This window comes from Pseudopodoces humilis, chromosome 16 (assembly GCF_049639895.1).
Source record: "Pseudopodoces humilis isolate 2021_Gansu_Grassland_sample_001 chromosome 16, ASM4963989v1, whole genome shotgun sequence".
In the NCBI taxonomy this organism is placed as follows: domain Eukaryota; kingdom Metazoa; phylum Chordata; class Aves; order Passeriformes; family Paridae; genus Pseudopodoces; species Pseudopodoces humilis.
Window position 1 is genome coordinate 12457189 of NC_142215.1, and position 20041 is coordinate 12477229.

A 20041-nucleotide genomic window follows, 5' to 3' on the forward strand; every position below is an offset into this window, starting at 1 on the left:
CTACGCTATGCAGAGATGAAGATACTTGGACCCTCAAAACAGTTTTTTCCAGATAATTCATGATGCTTTCTATAAAGCACTGCAATTAGTAAAACCCATAGCACAAAATCCTACACTGTGTATCCCACTACCTTTATCTGTCCTTTCCCTTTGTATCTTTGACAAGGATGTCCACAGTCAACAGCTTTCCTGCCCAGGCTGCGGCTCATCCTCAAGGAAATACAATTTTGAACTTTCTGAGTGTCTTGCAACCTAGTGCAATAGGAAGAATTCTAGAAATTAAATATACAGGGGGAAAAAAAGTCAAAATGTAGAGAAAAATAATAGTGACAATTATAATAATACACACAGCTATGACTTACTGACTTTTGAACACTGATATTATGAAGATTAAAGCTTCTTTAGAGACATATGTTACTAAACTGATATCCATCTTTAATCAGGCTCTCAGTTCTGTCTCAGCAATAATATTCTTAAACATGTTTTTTTTGAACAAACTGAAGAAAAAGCTGGAGTGAATTTCAAGGCTTGAGTGCTGCTGCCATCTACATGGCAGGAAGACTATAAACCAAAACAAACAACAAAAATCTGTTACATTTACTGGTCAGAGCTATAAGTCTGCAGATCAGTGTGATGATAGAAAATACAGATCTGAAACTGAACAGAATCTTTTACTACCTTCAGTTTCTGTGTGGAAAATTCATGATGATTTTGGATATGATTTCCCCACATCCTTATTATCAAAAAGATCACACATTATTTAGATAAAATTTAAGAATAAATAAGGAAAATATCACTATTTCACTAGTTTTGGATATTGTTAATATTTTTCTGATGAGTATTATGTTTTCAAATGCCAAAAAAAAAACCCAAAAATAAACAAGAAAGAAAGAAAATCTGCCAGTTGATGTAAAACTGGAGGCACTAAGATACTAAATGAAACAACATATACTACTTATATATACTACTTACTCCAGAGAGGCTATTTTTCACGACTGTCATATTGAGAGTATTGCAGAGGAATAAACACGGTTTTTATTGCTATATTTGCACTGCACAATGTAAATTCAGGCAGCAGAACTCTGTACTCTGAAGTTAAACCTTGAAAAACATGAAAGAAAAAGATAAATGTAATTAAATTTGTACTGCTTAGAAATTTTGTCAAATGCAGTCTGCTCTAAAAAAACTTTTCAGATATTTGCTAAGCTTCATAATCTTTGACATTGTTTAGCAACTCACAGTGCTTCACCTTGGCAGCTCTGTTTGTACTCACCCATCACAGCCACATCCATCAGAAGACAGGGAAGGTGTTCTTGCTGTGACGTGCCTCTGTCCCACAGCACAGCTCTCAGACACACTTTAGACTTTCCAGCAGGTGTCATTCAAGAAACAAACTTCCCATGGGCCCCAGTAAGACAATCTTGGGTTATTGTGTGAATTTTATGTTGCAATCAAGATCAGAACTACTTCTCCAAAAGTAAAATAGATGCATTTTCAGTTTGGGGCTCTATAAATTCAAATGATACCCCAACTCAAATGCTAAGAGTAGTGCTAAGATCTTTGTCTAGCAGTTCAGTCTATATATTCAGTGAGGAAGGAAAAAGGGGAAAACCAGTCCTTGAAATTCCTCTGCATCCTTTTCTCATCCAAGAAGCATGGCCAACAAAATCCACCAGAAATATCCATTTCAGGAAGCAGGACTTAGTCTTCACAGATGTGGGTGCAATGCTATTCAACATGGCTCTGGGATTTGTGCTGGAGTTCACTGTCCTGTCTGCCTTCAGAGAACTTGTTATTTCAAAAGGAGTAAAATCCTGGGCAGAGGTAATACTGCTTACTGAAGTGTCGCCTTCTTTTCTGAATTTTCAATGCTTCAGCTCAGTCAGACTTGCAAAACCATTTCCCTTGCTAAACTGCTGCTGTTTGGAGCCCCATTACACAGTGGTTTTGTGAAAGTGTCACTTTATTTCAAACACTGAATCTCATTAAGTCCCACGCTAATGTGCTTTGGATTAGGGAAGGGCATTACTCCACAAAATACAACCCCAAAATGGAAGTAGTTTATTACAATGACCAAATTTAAAATATGTAAATGGCACAAGAGATTTCAAAATATAATGTTTGGATTTGGAGACATAAATGAATGGTTCAAACTTTAGGGAGGTTTCCAGACAGAAATCTAGAGTTAGTGACCATTCAGTATGACCAGTCAGACCAAGTGTGAATTATTTGGAAAACTCAAAGTCTCACAAATAATAGAAAGGCTGAAGAGTTTTGATTTTGTCTTACACTAAAGCAATAAGTGCCTTTTAATTTTTTAAAAAATAATATAATGAATTATGCATGTAACGTAAAAAATGCTGATAGGATTTGAAAGCCAAAAGTCTATGTTTAAGTAAGAACCCTGCACACAGCACCCTAAACTTCAACTTCATGCTCATTTTTGTGTGAACTGTCCCACATTTCCACTCTGGATTGCTCGTTCCTCCTCTGGTCTTTTCACTGAGGCCAGTGCTTGCCTGGCACAGCCTGGGCACACAAGAAGTAGTGCAAACATAAATGAAGAGACACAGAAGTCTGAGGGTGGAGTGGGGAAAAATCGCCCTGACTGTGAAACCATACCTTGAACTGTACAGGTCATTGGAGCCTGTGACTTCTGTATGGGAAAAAATACAAGCCAAGCCAAAACACCAAATTCCTTAAGCAGTTTAGGTATTCATGAGGCTTTTACCCCATATTTAAAATTTAAACAACTACTCAAAAATATTAGCCTACTATTCCTTTTGACAGGATTCCTTCAGAGTAACAAAATAGAAAAAGATATTCTTAATTGCCTTGGGACTTTGTTGTAAACTCCATCTCCTTTAGCATGAATGCAGTGATACATGAGACCACAATCATACAAAATGCTTCTTCAGTTTGGCTTACAAGAAACTATGACAGGAAGTTAATCTGTATTTGTGTATTCAGCTCTGAAATTGTCACTTTCTTGCAAAAAAGATTTTTCTGAGTTCATTGTGAGCACATATAATAAAGTTGGTTGTTTGAAAGACATCCAGAAGACAAGGGGAATATATTTGTTTTACTGGGAAATAAATGTACCTAATAAAAAAGTTCCTGCTTTACCTTACTGATCCTGTAATGATAATTAGCACAAAGCACGCACAAGCATGTGCCAAACACCGATCATCACTGCACAAACCATTCCAGCAGGCTGGCTGTATTGGCAGGCTGCTGATGTGCACTGCTTTGCAGAATTAAAGACAAGCAATCAAATATCATGTTGCACAAATGTAATTGCTACTACAGCAGTACTGGGTGTTATGGACAATGCCAATTCCTTGAGCTATGAGACCTCCTTGAACACATCCATTTTTGAAATATCTAGATGAAAGAGTTTTCAAAAAATTTGTTATCCTGGCCCAAGTGAGTAGATGCTGATGCAAAGCAGTGATGGCTCTTGTGAACAGAGTCTTTAATGTCCATGGAAGAGACTGTTGCAACAACTGGATGTGGTTGTTCATATGGAAGAGGAGCAAAGGAGGAAGATGGGTCCATCCTTTGTTTGCAATTTGTTCTACACTCTGCAAGGTTCTTTTTACCTTCTTGATGTTTGCAACTCTCATTCAGCCACAAAAGTTAAGAGGAGGATATATGTCAGCTAAAGACATGCTCCGCTCTCTGTTGTGGAGTGCAAGTATAAAAACATCAATGATAATATTCCACACATCCAGCATAAGAAATGCAAGAATGAAGCCGTAACACTCAATATTCAGTCACCATAATTCAAATACTACCACATATGAACAAAAGATACATTTTAGAGAGGAAAACTCCTTCTATGAACAAGGAAAGTTGTTTCTGAAAAATACCAAATGTGTTAAAACCATTGACTTTTCTGCCCAAATAAGCCATTTTTCTTCATGGTATTCACAGTCACAGAAAAAATAACATTAATTATCTTTATCTTCTCTGGATTGCAGCCAAGTTGAATTACATATTCTTTAGCTGAATAAAAACTGGGATGCTTCTCACAATGCCCTTCCACCACCCAGTGTGTCAGAAGATCATACACTGCACTGCACTGCGGGACATGGACTTACAGGATATAAAAAAACAGAAGGAAGAAGCTTTCACATCTGCTTCATTCAAACTACATTGTAGCAACAAAAAACAGGTTTTATCACTCCTGCAACCCCACAAGACAAAAATGAGATTCATTGGCAGAGAATCTTTTCACATTGAAGAAACATTGACTCTCCTAGTTAAGGGATCTTATGGCTAAAGTGACAATTAGAAGGGATAACTCAGACTAGGATTTTTCCACCGTAAGGTCCAGATCCATAAGGAACATCCTGAAGATCCTTTGCCTTGAGTAGCACTCCAACTATTGGCAACAAAGAAAGTGAGCTTACTGCTCTGAGCAGCCATTATGTGACAAACCAGCTTAAGTCCCACAGGATATAAGGTGATAAATGGGTCTAATCAGCCACATATATTCTACAAATATAACAATATCTTTTTTTTTAGGAAAAAAAAAGTAAAAAAGGTATAGCTGCTTTTTCCAATGAAAACAAATTGATATTCAATGAAGTACATGATTTCAGAAGAGGACCCCAATGGGCTTCTCCAGTTCCATACTGGTACTGCATTTTTACAGTTGACGGTAATGGTAGTATTTAGAGAAAAGGAAAATTTGCATTGTAGACATGACCAGATTTGTTATCAATTTCCTATTCTCTACTGTGCACAGATCATTCTTTGTATTTTAGTTATTTCTAAATTTTTCATGTTTAATTCAAATTGTGAATTTCTCTTTTTAGTGAAAACAGGAAATTATTTGAAATGCATTTGGTTTTACTCAGTGTTGAAATGCTATTGGTAAAAAATTCAGAAGGAAGGAGAGAGAAAAATTGAAATTTGATGTATGTAAAACAATACTAAAATTGATATAATTGTTAATGGCAATCAAAGTTGTAAAGATCACTGCATAAACAAGTGAATGCTATCTAAAAATGAAGAGTTAATATTTTCTATTACAAAACTGCTCAAATTTAGTTGAATACATGTAAATCTATTAGTAATGGAAGTGTGAATTGAAGCCAATAAATCAGCCAAAATAAGTTGATCTTATGGAAGGTATTTCTTCTGAAAATGAATTGTTAAAGGTACTGTAATAAATACAAAAAGCGATTTCATGTCCACCACACCATATATGTCCTGTTTTTGGCTGTCCTTCTACATCTTCCAGTTCTTTCATCTCAGCAGGTTTGTTCTAACACACCTTACAGGAGCACACCTTAGATATCCAGGGATGTGGCTTCATGTCATCTGGAAAAGAAATACACAATTTCTTACTGATTCACAATCTGAGGCTTAGTTATTTTACAATATGAAGTAATAGCTGGGACTTTGTTACTAAAATATGTTATTTACAGTATTTTTATAGAGTAACAAACATTATAGTTTTTGTAACAGAATAAAAACTTTTAGCTCCCTCATAAAAGATCCAGAAATCTACTTCCAGAAGATTGTTCACATTATAACTGATATACCACAGGAAGCAGTATGGAACCCAAAACAGCTCAAGAGAATTTATGGCATTCCTCAACACTCTTCTCCTGCACTGATTTCTGCTTCTTCCTTTCTTTTGTTTTAAAGGAAGGTGCTCCAGTGGATCAGCAAAAAGATAATTTCTCTTTTAAATTAATAGGGTTTTATGTTTCCTTTGCAAAAGTAACTGTCATATATATTTTCTCCTAGCAGAAATAATCATACAATAGCTCTAAGCAGAAGTAATGTTATATTATATTTCCTGTCAAGGCATTTTAAAATTCCATAGAAAAGCTTTCAATCATCAATTTTTATCTTCATGTTTTCTTTTAATTTGATGTACAGTAATATTTACAACCTGAATTTTAAATGTTACTTGCATTAGAAATACTGCTCAAACAGGTACCACCACACTTTTCATGAGTATATGAACATAGAGAAAGCAGTACACATTATTTTATTGCAGTCTAATGAATATTTTGTAAATTTATCGTATTATCTATGACCTTTCTGTCTATCTGTATCATAGACACAGAGACATATGCATTTTCTTGATGACTATTAGACAATCTTCTGATTTTATGGTTTAATTTGCTATTAAAAAACAAAACCAAAAGCAAACAAAAACATCACAAATCAGACCAAAACATATGAGTCTTGATTCCAGTAAACCAGAACACTGGTAGGACATGACACTACATCTACTGCAGTGAAATTATAATTAATACATCCATGCTTACACTGGAAATTCCAGAACTTCTTTCTGGAATATTCCTGGGCACTGACATTTTATGAACAGTCCCTGGGCTATCAGTGCCTGTGACCAGTGGGTTGCCCCTACATTGCATCTTCGTCCTGCTTCATGCATCCTCACAAGCAACAGCTTCCAGCACCCCATTCCCAGGTCAGTCCTCATTTACTGCCTCCTGCTTTACATGAGGATGCAAGCACAGAAAATCATTATTTTCTAGGGTGCTTTGTATCTGGAAATTTACTGAATATTTCCTTTTCAATTCTGCCTGTGTTCTGATCAAAAGCCATAGAGGTGACACTGCTGATTTTAAAAACACCCTTCAGTGGATGGGACTTGGAGCTGGTGAGTATTTGATGCAGTAATTATAACTTGCCTGATAACAAGATAGTCACACTTTTAGTGCTGTATTTTTAAGCACAGTGTGGCTAATAAGAATCTTCTGTTCTTCTTACACTTTTATTTCTATTTGCTACAGTTCTGCCTCTCACACACTATATTTCAGGGACAGTCAGAGACCTTTCCCATCTCTGTGCCAAGGTCTCTATATAGGACAAGCAATTAAGCAAGACTGTGAAAACTGCTTGGATATCCCTATTATCTGTTATGCACCCAGAATTACATTCTGTCCTGAAAAGTGAAAAATTGAAGAGAAAGAAAATTTAATATGTGCAATGGTTTTGGAATGAAGGGACAGGAGAGATCATGAGCTGCAGAAAGGACCAGGCAGAGACTGAGGCAGAGACTGTCTCATACCTGAGGCCATAAGTATACAGGGGTTTTACCATTTATGTGCTTTCTATCCAAAAGAAGGAAAACACTGTACTTTCCATCTACAGCTTCCAATTCAATCTCCCATTACTGAGGCTCAGTTTCCCTCTATTTCCAAGTGAAGTAATAGTCTATTTCCTACTCTACAGCAACGTGTCTTTTGGGGACTATAAGAGGGAAGAAGCATCTGTGTCTACGTGGTGATTCTGTGATTTCAGTTCAAGTCTATTCCTTTTTCCCCACAGGACCTGCACTTGCAGAACCCTCCCTAGTGAGACTGCCCCACATGTGAAAGCTAGGACACCTCAAGCTGTGTTTAGCCAGCCCCACTACAATCGTCTTAGATTTTGACTAAAAAAAATTCAGAGCATTTTCAATCCCCTTAGGAACCATTTCAAGCAACTCCCTTTGGACAAGTTGATCTGCAGCTGGGGATGTAAATTTTCCACCACTATTTGTAGAAGAAAAATCAGACCTAGAAGTCTAACTAACACATCCATGGACGCTCATTTTCAGCTTCTTTTCCAGTTTCCTTAAATGCGGAAAATTTGTCCGGTAAAATGAAAAACTGTTAGGAATATTTATTTAAAGAAAGGGTCACTTTAAGGGATAGTGCATTCTTTATGGGAGATTGATATGATTAAAAGTCAAGTTCTACAGAAAACTGTTGCAATTCTTATCTGATTATTACATTCAAGGCCAGAGCAGAGACAAGTTTGAAAAGCCAAGGCTTTGCATGTCAAATGGGAGTAGTCCTCAGCATGTGGGGAAAAATGGCAGTGATAAACCTACTATTAGGCATTTGGGAGAGAAGCCCAGCATCTCCTCTGTGTGGGGCCTAAAATAGACATGAGGCACTATCACAGATAATGGCAGCCTGTAGCCACATGAAGGGAGAAACTAAAATCTATTTCACTTAGACAAGAAACTGCAGTCTGATATTTACCTGTGTCCATCACTTGTGAAAAGTGTTTACTGTGAATTATCCAAGAGAAAAGTGCAGGTTGAGGGGTTTCATTACCTATCTGAGAGTAGTTCAGATCACACATTAAACACAAGAAATCACAGGTAAATCTTGGATTGGTGTCTTGGGTAGTCAAATGGATTCCTGCTATTCATCTGAGTATCTGCCTCCTACAATTGCTGGAGGCCCACACGCAGAGCAGTGAGAACGTGCAGACACAGAATATGTGAAAGTAAAACAGAGTAAGTTTAATGTGATTTTTGAAAACAAAGATCACTTTGAAAATAAAGCTCATTCTAATGTCAAGGAAAGAGACTGCACCTTTCACCAGCAAAAACCACAATGTACAGATAGATGTATTAATGACTGCTCTACAGCCTTCCTGAATCTGGTAGAAGTTGTAATAAAGAACCCTTTATAGGAATAGCTGGAATTCCTTCCAGGTATATTGCTATATTTTCACCTTTACCTCATCAGAAGAGATAATAAAATAAATATATTTCTTAACATCATTTTTGCAACTATGACAACATCTGATAAGTGAAGCAAAAGAGACTTTTTAGAGATTTATTAGTAAAAACTTATAAATTAAGTTTGCAAGTTTTCCCAGCCTTTAAATATGTGTGAGAGAGACTCTTAAGTCACAGGTTTCACCAAACCAAATGCTGACCTCCCAGGCATTCTCAGGTTCCATGATTTGAAGTTAAAGCACATGAGAAAATCATAGCCAACTGAATGTCATATTATTGTTTCAATGTTTGCTACTAAAAGTAAATGGTAAGCTTTAAGTAAATGTATTGTGTTACCAAATCTTTCCTTTCAAACAAGCACTTCTGTCAGAAGTGTCTTAATTTCTTATCACAGAATTTCATCCGCACAAGGAGCAATAAATAATTCATGTTCCTAGCTCTTTGTTGTGTGTCCCTGAACTGCACAGAGCTGGAAGGCTGACAGCTGTGTCAGGACAAGCACCAAAGATCTGACATGACAAGTGACTAACAAGTTTCTTTCAGTCTATAGTGAAAGAAGACAATGGCATAAAGTGCAAAAACGAAATCCTGAAACAAAATGAAACTGTTTCTTTCTCTTTACCTAAGTGTTTGCTATGAGCTTATTTCCGACCCATAACCTCTGGTCATTTTATAGTACTGCCCAACCCCCTTTACTCCTCACATTCGCCTGGCCATTTACGCCTGTCCACGGATCAATATGAGCAATTCTTGGAGAAATACGATGTCTCCATGACAACCAAGCCACAAATTCTCAGTGGAAAGCAGTGAGACCAGTAGTGAAATCTCCTGAGGTTTTCAGACCTATAAGACAAGATGTCTTAAAATGCAGGAATGAACAGAAACAAAAGCTAGAGTAATTCATTGTTTATTACTAGTTTAATGATGTCAGATGGACCGATTGGAACTCAGTTTTTAAGTTTGGATGCTTTATCAACATGTATTTTTGCCAGTCAATATTCACCTACTGACAGGCTTTTATTCTTCCTATTACTTCATATAGATATGCAGTGTGCAGAATTGGATATGTAAGTTCCCATCCAAACAGGTACACTTTGCCAGAGAGAATTAATTTAAGGCTAAAATTAGTGTTGTCTTTAAGGTACATTAATTGTCTCCTGAACACTGTAGTGCCACCTTGCTTTAATTCTTTCTCACTTCAAAACTGATCAAATCTTGGACAATCCATATTTTGGCTCATAATTTCTGTTGAAGGGACTACAGATGGTTTCTGGAGGAGATACTAAACACCACAGATTGTCAAACCTGGCTCCTTTCTGAGTAAATTATCTATTTATTTCTAAATCTCATGCTGGTTTCTGCTGGACGACATTGAGTCCAAGTCTATGTGGCTTCAAAATGAATAGAGATTTACAATTCATTGGTTTCAATTATTGTAACATATACTGGTGCTCATTTCTCTGGAAAAGATGAAAAGGGAATGTAGTTCAAATCAGGTGTATGACAGTAGTTGAACTCCCAAGGAATCTTGGAAGAGTGGAGTGTGCTGAAATATAATCCCCCAGACATGGGTCCTATCCGGGTTCTGAGATGACTTAGGGGACCTGACATGGATTTCAGACTGCACCCTTTGACTGAAAATTAAATCTCAGCAGTGTTCCTTGGGGAAGGATCAGGGGACTGTTGGCAGCTGCCCCCTGTCAGCACAGGCTGCAAGATTTGGAAATCTCTTAACTAAGCTGACAGGCCGCAGAGACGATGAATCAAAAATATGATACACGGATCAGCACACAAAGATGCAGGAGGGTACAGAGAAACCAGATAAAGCAGGAAGGAAAATACCAAGTGAAGAAAGATGTTTAACTCTTTCACTAATGAGGACTATGTGCAGGTTATGTGTGTGGTGTATATGGGTCAAGCTCACAGTTCGCTTAAAAGATCTTAGTATTTAGTCCCATAGAATGTTTTTAATCAGCTGTGACTGGATACAATTTATATTTAATTGTTTCCTTTTGGGATTCATTTAATAAATTTCGTAGATGTTCCATAACGAGAAAGATAATGAAACTACATGAAGATAAATCTTTCGGTTACCAAAAAGGATGCACTTTATGGATGTTCCTGTATTTAGCTGAATCAATGTTAAGAGTCATTAAAATGAAATAATGATTGTGAGCTGATTTAAAGGAAAAAATCAAGCTATTTAATGCCACCAATTTGCTTTCCTCCAGAGATACGGTGTTTGAGTGTCTGCTGCTGCATTCAGCTGCAGAATATACAGTACTTCTAATTTTTCATAATCTCACTCCACCTTCAAAGGGTCAGACATTGTACATATATTAAGTAAGCAGTGTAGTCCAAAAGTAATTATAATGAACTAGTAGTGTCAGCTTTCTTTTTGGTCATAAAGCCTTTATCCTTTCTAAGACCTGAATTCCTGATGAAAGAGGAAAGGATAACAGCTCCACACTGTGACCCCTGGAGGTGACCATTAATTTGACATTGCAGCTGCTAAAAAGGAAACAGCATTACAATGTGCTTTTTTTACAGACCCAAAAGCTGTGTCAGATTTATCACTTGATACTTGGTGGCTGTCTTAAAATGCCTCTCACCTGGATTCTCAGACTCTTCCAAGACACATCTGTCAGGCGTATCCTCCACATCTTGGAAGTCTGCCGAGTTGGAGCTCTTGTCATGCTTCAGCACACTGACTGGAACAACAAGGAATAAAAACACAGGGAGGGAGAAATGTAATGTATGCAGAAATCAACACTTTCTGGTTTTCTGCAGAGCCTTCAATGCTGAAGACATAATTTGTAAACACAAATAATAGATTGAAAAAAACTCCAGAAACACAAACTACTTATATGCAGCTACAGGACAGTTGAAAAATCCATAGACAAGAATGCATGCAGGGTGAAACTTGAGGCATCAGCTTAAATGAGGTCCCTTTGAAGTAGAAGACCAAGTTTTTTTCTTACAGAAACCTAAAATAATAAAATCATTTAGAAGTCATAAAAAACTGCTTGTCTGTTTCACCAAATAAGCCAGTAAACGACATAAAAAGATCAATTAGATTGTTTTGTAATTACTGGAGTCATTCAGCAAGGAGAGAAATGGTGTATGTTTTAAGATGAAAATATGTTGCATACGACAAGCTGGAAAGTGTAAGAAAATTACTGATAACTCCAAAATGCAATGAAACCCAGACTGAGTTGCAGATTAAAGATTACCAAATTTGGTTACATGTTTTATGTATTTGCTAAAATCGTTTTCATTTCAGAACACACAAACATTTTCAGGGAAATAATTACCTCTCTATATATGACTTTTTAATTCACTTGGCTTTTGAACAAATCCCACATAACTGTTCCTGAGCAGAAGAGAGGTATTCCCCTTTTCAAAGTCCATTTCCCTCTCTTCTGCTTCATATCTCTACATGGAGCCACAAATATAGCTTGAATAAGTATTTTAACAATTATTAAGCAGTATATTATAGAATAGCACAGTAAAGACTAGATCTCAAGTTTTTTGTCTGTTAAAACTCTTAGCTGATCCTATTTCCTAATAGCAGTGGCTAGAAAACATTTCTTTTTTGTGTAATATCTAGAAAACCAAGCAAAGTTCCAGACTTCCAGGGGATGGAAATACCAAGGGCTATGAACAATCTCCGTGTTCGTCTTCTTTTCAAAAGAGGAAATTCATTCCCTTATAAATTTTGATGGATTTTTTTTTCTTTTGACCAAATGAATATTTGCTGAAGGATTATATAATTTAAACACCTATTTAAATTTTCCAAGATTATGAGTGAATCAACAAGGCCTCAGGGCAGTATGCAGACATGAGGAGCTCAAAAGACACATATCCCACTTCAGTGCTCTGTGCTTTCCATGGGCTTGCAACTATTGATCCCAGGTCACCAAAAGGTGCCATCACTCTTGACTCCTGCAGCTACACAGAGTCTGTTTGAAACAATCAGGGCTTCAATACTAGTGTAAAATTAGAATCTTGAAAAGGTAATATTAAAACATAATAAATAATGAAATATGTGATAGTGACACCATGCATTTCACCTGAAAAAAACAAAAAACCCAGTAAAATTTGCTCAAAAAGTTTGCCTCCGGTAGCAACAAATCAGTATGCAAAACTCCACCCAAGTAAACTGGGGAGTGTTGACTTGATAATCTGCATGGGGTGAGGTTGACATTGGAGAACAATTACAGTAACAAATAACAAATTTTCTTGCTCACGCATAAAAAAGCTACGATATGTAAAGGAAGAAATAGCTTTAAAGATATCTGTCCTTTTCTCTTTTGACAACATTTATATAATTTTCAAATGCACTAAGTGAAGATTCCCCCTTTGAAAGAAAAATTGGAATATACATTTATTCATATTATATTTAAAAACAAAATAATTTTATGCCAAATTCCTAGAACACCTTTTTCTAAAGCAGTTCTTCATACAGTGGAGTCAGCTGCACTGTGCTGAGCAACAGATTGAGTCATTACAGCTGCATGAATCTTTAAGTCAGAACTACTCTGAAGTAGAATAATAGGAAAATTTCCAATAGAGTACCCCATGATGCAAGAGAGAAAACAAGAAGTACAGCTATGCCTTTGAAGAGAAAGCAAAAAATCACAAGACCTGTCTGTTTTGGTCTAATAGTAGTCACCAAAAATTCAGAATCAGCTTTTCAAATTGAATTGCACTGTGTATTTTCATCCAGTCAAGAACTCTTATAGTGAACCAAAGAGGGAAAACACTTCCACAGCACCAGAATCAGTCCCAGGTAGGAGCTGGCAGAGATTTCTCTTACTGGAAGTCTGTGCTGCAGCTCCTTGCACGGGACTCGGACAAACCTGCTCAAGTGCTCTGCTCCTTCCCAGGCCGTGTCAGCACAAGTCAGACAATTTCAACAGACCAGCTGGATTTTACATCACAGTACTGACCAGTGCTCTCAGTGAAGGTACCAGATTCAGCTGGGAAGTAACTCAGAGCATAACAAATAAAACCCACTAGAAGCACATCCATACACAGATGAGGCATCTCACAAGGAAGGTGTGAAATGAACAAGAAAGAAACCAAGACAGGACAGAAAGATGCTTGGACAAAGCAGGAGGATTTCCAGTTGACGTAGCTGAGTAGATGCTGCAGAGATTTGGGGAAATCTGGGAGAGGATGGAGTCATTAAAAGCCAAGAAAGACAAAAATGAGAAGAAAAGAAATGACAGGCAGAGCTGATAGAGCTGAAAAATGCCAAAAAGCATGAAACACCTGCAGTAATAGCTGGTCATTAGGAACAGTTTAAAAGGAGTGGAAAGCAGGGGTGGAAAGGGTTTTCATGGGAACAGAGAGACAGAACTCTGGATAATTTGTGCAAAAAAGCTGTCAAAGAAGGCAGTTCAGCAAGTGTGAGTGAAGGAGGGAAGTGCTTGTTTCAGAAAACGAGGAGACAGGCTGGGATCAGGTCACTCGTGCAAATAAGGAAAGTCTCTCTCAGCCCTGTCACCTGCTCAGAACTACACACACCTCCCTAGACAAAACCAGGCAAAAAAACTTCACAGGACCCCGGTATATGAAGTTACATAATGAGTGCATGCAGTGAGCAAGAAAGGGACCAAGGCAGAGACCTTCAGATGTTTATTTTCCAAAACATCACGTTATATGCTCAACTGGAAAAGAAAGGTTTCTTAAAAATATCACAGAAGAACAAAGGGAATTGAAAAGTTAAAAATAAGGAAAGTAAAGTCTGACCCAAATAAAGAGTGAAAGTAAAAATGGCATTATGTAATCAAGGAAAAATGTAAAAAAAATCTCAACACTAACACCTACTTTACTACATGTTCTCTTAGGGGAATAGGAATTAATGTACAAATATCAGTAGGAGAAAGAGGGTTCTGAACTGCTTATACTAAACATAAACAGTGTCATCTTTATTCAGAAAACACTCTGTCCTACTTTGGGTTTAAATGGACCTTAAAATTACTTTTGCTTCCCTTTGAAAGGTAATCTCTGTAGTCAAAGTGACATAAATAGAGTATAAATGAGCCCCAAATCTACGAGTCATAAACAAGTTAAAAACCATTTCTGATATTATAACTCCAATAACATTTTCTTTTTATTCAGTGCAGTATCATTTCCCTTGTTACATGGACAGTAGAGATTACCTTTGTTAGCATGGAAATAAGGTAAAAGGACATATTTCACTGAAGCAAATGACCTTGAACTTAGCATATAAAAATGACATAAATCTTCATTGCACAGGATCAATCTTGAGAATTGTAGTATTTTTTTCTGATGCATCTTAATCAGCTCTTAGGACTTGTCTACTGAACTTGATATCCATTCTCTTACATTATTGAAACAGAAAAAGTCATTAAAATATATATGGGATTTAGAATAGTAAAGAAATGTCATAAGATCATAGTATTTAATGATTTAATGTGTCTAGCTTCAAAATATTTCAAGCAATTCCACACAATAAAAACAAATAATTTCCAAAAGGATACCACAGACTGGTGATCAGTCTTTAAAGAACAGTCTTTGAACAAACTATTGAAGTTTATAGCCTAATCACGAAATACAGCAACAACTTATCATGGTGATTTACTTCTACACATTTGGTTCAAACTCTGAAAAGCCTTGTTCCACCCTGGAAATACCCTGCACTAAAGTCTAAAACACATGCTCTGCATACCAATTTTTGGAGGGCAGACACACTGGAGAAAGAAGTTTGCATAACTCAGGCTAAGAAAACATTTAGCATTTTCTGATAAGATGCCTGTGTTATTGATAAGGTGGATTAGTGACTTAAAGACAGTCTGTCTGCAGGGAAAACAAGAACTTATTTGTCATTCAAAACAACAGGACAAGGCAACAAAAATTATTTTTCATTCAGAGATATTAGGCCAGAAAGGATACAGGTGATAAATATATTTAAGGTTCAATATGGAATACAAAGCACCTCAATATATGTAAAACTGCATTTAAAAAAAAAAAAAAAAAAGCTGTAAAGGTAAACAAAATGTTGGCATTTTTAAATTTTGTGTAAATGGATAAAACAACTGTGCTGCAATGTCACTTCTGAGCTGTTTGGCTTCTACAGGCACTTATACCGAAGAAGCTTGATGGAGCAATAAATGCTTTGAGTACTATTTTAAAAGCACATTTCATAGATGTCATAAAAATATAATGAAAAGTATAAGAACAGCCATATTTGCTGAAACTAAAAAATATCAGTGTAAGAGTCCAACAACCATAAAATAATACTTTACCAGAAATTTCTCCTAAAGTACAGTTTGAAACTCAAGGAATTACAAAGAATTTTTTTCCCCTCCTGGAATAAACCACAGTAGATTTTTGTTTCACAAATTCCTTCCGTTTTTCCTTAAATGTGGAATTTTTGCATGGTTAACATCCTACACCGTAACTCGCTTTGACATGGCAAACTCCATAATTTTATCACACAGGAAGACACCTCATTTTGTTTGTCTGTCTGTTCCCTGGTGGCTTAATGTACAACTTCTTGTTTGAGAAAAGGCACAGGTTCGAGCCCAGCACACTCTCTCCATGACCCCTGTGGCTGAAATCCTTTGTCTTCTCTCCAGATGCATGGCTCCTAACCTACTTTGCTTTTTCCATGTATTTCCAGACAAACTAAAAGGGTAAGATTATTTCATAAATATTACAAGAAAGGCAGACTATATCATGAGCTGCCAAGAGAAACATCAGCAGGAACTCTGCACATCCCAGACACAGGAAAGGCAGGCACTGAGGTGACACTGTGCAGGTGGAGCTCCCCCTGCCCTGTGGCAGGTGATGCTCCTGCCCAGCAGGGTCCCAGCAGGCAGGAGCCTGGCTGGATGGGGATGTGCCCCTGATGGCACCAGTGCTGAGGCTCACTCACAGGTTTTCCAGGTAATACTCCCTGGTACGGTGCTTGCCTTTGTTGCCACAGCAGGAATGCTGTTGACTCATGCTCAGCTTGCAGTCCAGATTCTTTCCTGAGAAACTGTTATCTTGCTTTTTCTTTGCCATCCTGACTCTTTGCAGAAGACCAATCCTGCCTCAATCTAGATCCCTGTCCTCATCCTTATTGAATTGAACCCTATTTTTTTTCTAGACCATTTCTCAGGCTCTACAAACCAAAAATTCATTTCACTAACAGAAGACATCAGATGCTACTCATTTCATAAAGGTTAGTGTCATTTGAAAAAATCTGCACAGGCATATGTAGTTGTCATTTAATTGAGAATGGCTGGTTGTTCTCTTCTGGTGATTAAATATCACACTGGCCCAGTTTTCATTACATTTTAATTTAAAAAAGAAAGATGAAGATATTAACCTAGAGAAACACATTATTATTCTGAAGTGAATGCTGCAGAATATGGAAGTTGAAAAAAGCCAGTATGGAACCAGTCAAACTGGAAGGTCCTTTAACTTGAATCCATTACAACAAATGCAGAAGTAGGACCTGATATGACACAGCAGAGCTCAGTTTGCAGGACAACCAATGCTTCTTCCTGGGAAGCCTGAGCTGGCTCTTGCACTTCAAAGGCGCCTGCAAACAGAGCCTGTGCTGCTCATCAAGAACATTTTTCCTTCTGTATGTGAGAAAGGTGTTAACATATCAAAAAAACCCTCCAAAGCCCATTTTCCTTTCTCCCCATATCTATAAGGGCAGCATTCCTCCAGACAGAAAAATTGAAATTTTCAGTGATTCTTTTCCCAATATACCTGGAAGTTTTATTCACCCAGAGGGACTTCCCTACTTCTCTCAACTAAAATATAATGTCATGTAACAAATTATGCTCTCAAAGGACATCCCATTTTTGTTTCATTAGTGCAATGAAACATTCACTCAATTTTAAAGCAGTTGTCTTGATCTTAGTTGTGATTTATAGCAGATTCTGTCCATGTATTCTGTGTAGTATATATTATAAAACACCTAACTAGTTAAATTTGTCTCTGTGGGTTCTGCTGCAAGAAATAAATTCTTTCCCATAAAATTCTACAGAGCACCTACTGCACAGCTCTGAAGCACAAGCTTCTATAAAACTTAGGAGGATTTAAAAAAGGAAAATGCAGCCCCAAACTGCCTTTTATAAATTCTTCTATTGTTATGTACTGTTTCTTCTTCTCAATGTCCTCCTTGGCTAGAAAGCCTAAATTTCTCTTTTCCAGTTTTGATAAGTGTATCCTTTAATCAAATATGATGTGAGACTGAATTATTTGATCAACATTATTTCTCCGTCTCTTATTTTTTTCCAAACAGTAATTGAGAGAAAATAGGGAAGGAAAAAATGGTTACAGAATTAGTAAGGAAAGCAAAAAACTGTTAGTTACTAGATAATCAGTCTCTTTTTTAAAGTTAAAGTATATAGCATTTCCTTGCCTATACAAACCTCTAAAAATATCACAGAATATGCTGAGATGGAGGGTGCCCACAAGGGTCATCAAGTCCAACTCCTGGCCCTGCACAGGACCATCCCCAAGAATCGCACCTTGTGCCTGAGAGCGTTATCCAAACTCTTCTTGAGCTGTTTGGTGCTGTGACCACTTCCCTGGGGGCCTGTTCTAGTGCCTGGCCACCAACCACCAAGGATTAAGAACCTTTTCCTAAATACAGCAAAATTCTCCCTGGTTTCTGTACATCAGACCAATGGTGCTGCAGAGCACACAGTGCAAATGTGAATCCTATCCCTGTGTCAGTAGCACCTACAAAACCAACAAAGAAATACTTTCTATTTTTAAAATTGCATAACCGGCAGCATTTACATTATTATTTTCATGATAATAGATTGATTTGGTATTCAAATATAAAATCATTAATCAGGAAGCTTGCAGAGTATTCTAGTTCAGTCCCTTTCTACAGAGAAATTATTGCTGTAGATTGCATCAATTTGCTTTTAAAACCAAAACGAAAGTGTGCAGCACAGTTATGACACAGACACATCCCTGTGCATAATATGAGTGTTACAGCTTTTATAGTCTTCCCATCTCTCGATCAAAGCTGTCCAAATAGCTTAATCCATGGAAAAAAAAAATACACAGAGCCTCTTTATTAACCTCTTCTGGCCAGATTATTGTTATTCTTTTGCATTATGGCCTTGGAGATGTATTACTGATAGGGAGGTAAAGCCAACTGCAGCACAGCATGACTCTGCTGAATGGCTGCTGTAGGAAAGTGGAAGTACTTATTTCCAAGACATTTCTGTGATGCTCCCTACTGTTAAAATGTTATCTGACTTTAAAAGATTTTCAGTTCAATTGTAAGCAATAAGTAAACTCAAGCAGTACAGAACCGTATACTGAAGAGTTTCGCTGGCTGGTCTAACAGGCATTATTCCAAGAAACTAATGTTGTATAGGACTGCTTCCTGGTGGCTGAGACCTCTGATTGGCAAAAGACAGTGGACTTTTCAGTCAGCAAGCTAGTTACCCATGGATGTGGCTCAAGGCTGACACACAGATTGACTGGTTCACACTAATTTACTTCACACAGATTCCATTTATCTCCTAGAAGATCCCCTGGCAGCAGCTTATAATGGCATATCCTAGGATGCCTGCCTGCATGAGTTTTTAAAGCGGCAGAGCTTGATGAATCTAAGTCCAGAAAACAGTTCACAGATTGAGGACTAGGTGCAATCAAAAAACATCAAGTAGCACAGCTGGGACTTGCTAGCTTGCTTGACTGGTTTGAGCAGCTGAGCATTAACTACGCTTGCTTTCCTGCTGGCAGCCCTGTGTCACCAGGACAAATCGGAGCACTACCCGACAGAGGAGGAGAAAAAGAAAGGAAAAAGAAGGAAGAGAAGGAAAGGAAAGGAAAGGAAAGGAAAGGAAAGGAAAGGAAAGGAAAGGAAAGGAAAGGAAAGGAAAGGAAAGGAAAGGAAAGGAAAGGAAAGGAAAGGAAAGGAAAGGAAAGGAAAGGAAAGGAAAGGAAAAGGAAAGGAAAGGAAAGGAAAGGAAAGGAAAGGAAAGGAAAGGAAAGGAAAGGAAAGGAAAGGAAAGGAAAGGAAAGGAAAGGAAAGGAAAGGAAAGGAAAGGAAAGGAAAGGAAAGGAAAGGAAAGGAAAGGAAAGGAAAGGAAAGGAAAGGAAAGGAAAGGAAAGGAAAGGAAAGGAAAGGAAAGGAAAGGAAAGGAAAGGAAAGGAAAGGAAAGGAAAGGAAAGGAAAGGAAAGAAAGGAAAGGAAAGGAAAGGAAAGGAAAGGAAAGGAAAGGAAAGGAAAGGAAAGGAAAGGAAAGGAAAGGAAAGGAAAGGAAAGGAAAGGAAAGGAAAGGAAAGGAAAGGAAAGGAAAGGAAAGGAAAGGAAAGGAAAGGAAAGGAAAGGAAAGGAAAGGAAAGGAAAGGAAAGGAAAGGAAAGGAAAGGAAAGGAAAGGAAAGGAAAGGAAAGGAAAGGAAAGGAAAGGAAAGGAAAGGAAAGGAAAGGAAAGGAAAGGAAAGGAAAGGAAAGGAAAGGAAAGGAAAGGAAAGGAAAGGAAAGGAAAGGAAAGGAAAGGAAAGGAAAGGAAAGGAAAGGAAAGGAA

General features: G+C 37.4%; 1 protein-coding gene across 3 annotated transcripts in view; it reads right to left on the bottom strand.

The window, feature by feature from the left end:
• Positions 1 to 2126: 2126 nt before the first annotated feature.
• WDR72 (WD repeat domain 72) overlaps positions 2127 to 20041 on the bottom strand; it is a 103694-nt gene continuing 85779 nt past the window's right edge. For all 3 annotated transcript variants that reach the window (XM_088063309.1, XM_088063308.1, XM_088063310.1), the window contains 2 exons: positions 11122 to 11220; positions 2127 to 5331 (listed from right to left, as the gene is read on the bottom strand). In XM_088063309.1, coding sequence (XP_087919435.1) covers positions 5276 to 5331; positions 11122 to 11220 — 155 coding nt within the window. In that variant the 3' untranslated portion in view covers positions 2127 to 5275. The remainder of the gene's footprint in view (positions 5332 to 11121; positions 11221 to 20041) is intronic.